Raw genomic sequence first — 2,325 nt, 5'->3', positions numbered from 1 at the left:
CAGATAACATTAGTGCAATTGACTGCCTTACTTTCACACAGTAGATTAAAAAAATATATTGTCACTTGTGAAGAGAACCTAAGACACTTCAGAAGCAGTTATGTATCTGCCAAATAAAGAGTAAAGAAGAGGAGTGATTCTGTGGCATAACCACAAGCTCTCAATGCCTTTTAATGCTCCAGAAAACGGAATTCAAGGCTTGTAAACTAATTACAGTTCTTTCTGTACAAAAATGTATCACTTATGTGATTTTCAAAAGGCTGACTAACTGCTGAATAAAAAGAGCACATTTCCATATTCAGCTATAACCTAGACCACATCTGGATCAACTTCTTTCTTTGAAGAACCATTTCTGGTAGTCCGAGTCTGTACATGGTCGTAACAATGGTGCTGGGTTACCATTGTAAGCGTTTGACTCTGCCTGTACGCACTTCTGGGTTTGAAGATGAAACAAGGTACCATCCTACAGAAGACAAAAATAATTTTTGCTTTTTCAGATCTCAGAAATTACAAGCGTATCACTGTGTCTTAAAAGTAACAGAAGACATTCGCAACAAATAAATGTCATACATAGCCTTCTCATTGGGCCACTCAGTGAAGCCAAAAAGCGCAAGTAGAGGATCTCTGAAACTTTATCAAAAGACCCTGCTTTTAAACATATATTACCATTGCTTCAGAGTGATTTGTGTCTTGACATCTAAGCCCATAAAAGATGTGCTAACTTCACTCATTTTCATTGCCTTTTGTTACTGTGCTAGAATATGGGCAGAGAAAACCAAAGTATAGGCATTACCCAAATTCACCAGCTTATTGCACATCTTACAAGTAAAATGTAAATATTGTTAGTTAAGTGTAGATGTTGGTTATATTTTTAGCAAAGAAAATTCCCCTTTCTTCACAGAGTATATTTTTAGTGGAAAAGGCAAAAATACCTAAGCATGCCCCTTGCCTGCAGATATCTGTGGAGTTAATTGTACCTCGAGGCGAAAGCCCCTGATGCCCAGCAGTGTGTGCTTGCTCATGGCTTGCTGACAGGCTTAGCTGCTGAATGACTTTCCTGTTTCCATCGTGATAATTCAAATTTTTGAGTGGAGTAATCAATATCTCCCTCACTCATTTTTGACTCTGTGCCCACAGGAACTTAATTCTTGCCAGGCTGCTGGGAAGACTGATCAAATCTTTTATTATGCCACATCCATAAGGACAGCTTTCCAGTGCCTGAAACTTCTCTGCACAAAGCAAGAAAAGTGTGGTACTGACACCTCACACATCACTTACCTTGAAAAGTGGGGACCACTGATTTTGATTTAATGCAATAGGAGAGGAGGAATTGGAGCAGAGCAGAACGTTCAAATCACACACAGGCACAAAGTGGTCACGAGAAACAAAGAAGATTTAAAGTAATTCCTAAAGTTTCATATTCTAAAAGCTAATGGTTAGGATGCAGTGGAAACAGATGTATTCCAAAACTCTGTTTTCTCAATTATTTCCTGAAGTGCCTGAGGGTCTTTCAATATATGTAATCTTAGGGATTAACACATATGACCTTGAAAAATTTTGTTAAAAGTCAGCATTAAAAATGAAATGTCATTTATAAAGTCAGCCTTGCAAATATTTTGTTTTATTCAGTAATACCACTATGAGCTTCACTCTGGACTAAATATAGTGAATGGACAGTAGTTTTCATGGTTTTCTTTAGAATTCACCCTGCCACCTATCACCGGTGGTAGTATTCAAGCATGAAATTTGTCAGCCACAGAGCCTGTAGAGTTTAGATGCATTACGCAGACGCATTACGTAAACACACCATTTTCATACATTATGTGACCTTTTCCCTTAGCCAAATAATATCATTCCAGAACCTGACCAAGGCCATCATTTTTCATCCAATTTATTTTCTCTTGGGCATCCAGGAACTCCTTCAGAGATTAAAAACTAAACACAATGTTTTCTAAGATCCCATAATATACTCCATACTTCTCGGTATTTCTCCCTTCTGGGAGTAGGCATTAAGGCTGAAAGAGAGAAGTATGGATTTGCTGAGTATACACAGTCAGTAAGATGTGTCCTGTGTAGGGGGCAGGAGTAGGGCAGAAGGTATTTTTTGATGGTGCAGCAAAGTACCCAATGGCACATAACACTGCAGAAGAGCTCAGGGAGCACTTCTGGTGCACATTGGGAGGCTCACAAGAGATGGTTTGAAGAGGAGAAGCAGCAGCTCTCAAAAGCAGGGAACAGTGTATAGTAATGGTGGCATGTGAAGTATCAGGGATATATGGGAAATAAAAGAAGTCAACAAAAGAGCAGAGGTAGACCAGCCACAAA

The 2,325-nt window shown here is 38.9% G+C and overlaps 1 protein-coding gene across 1 annotated transcript in view; it reads right to left on the bottom strand.

Moving 5' to 3' along the window:
• Nucleotides 1-325: 325 nt before the first annotated feature.
• The window catches only part of GALNT12 (polypeptide N-acetylgalactosaminyltransferase 12), a gene marked incomplete at its 5' end in the record, with an annotated part of 32,327 nt that continues 30,327 nt past the window's right edge, over nucleotides 326-2,325 (bottom strand). The window contains one exon of the mRNA XM_010015184.1: nucleotides 326-463. Coding sequence (XP_010013486.1) covers nucleotides 326-463 — 138 coding nt within the window. The remainder of the gene's footprint in view (nucleotides 464-2,325) is intronic.

The sequence above is a fragment of the Nestor notabilis genome, unplaced genomic scaffold (assembly GCF_000696875.1).
Source record: "Nestor notabilis isolate BGI_N333 unplaced genomic scaffold, ASM69687v1 scaffold14715, whole genome shotgun sequence".
In the NCBI taxonomy this organism is placed as follows: Eukaryota; Metazoa; Chordata; class Aves; order Psittaciformes; family Psittacidae; genus Nestor; species Nestor notabilis.
Note: the sequence above shows the minus strand (reverse complement) of the source record. Positions and strands in the feature narration are given on the sequence as shown.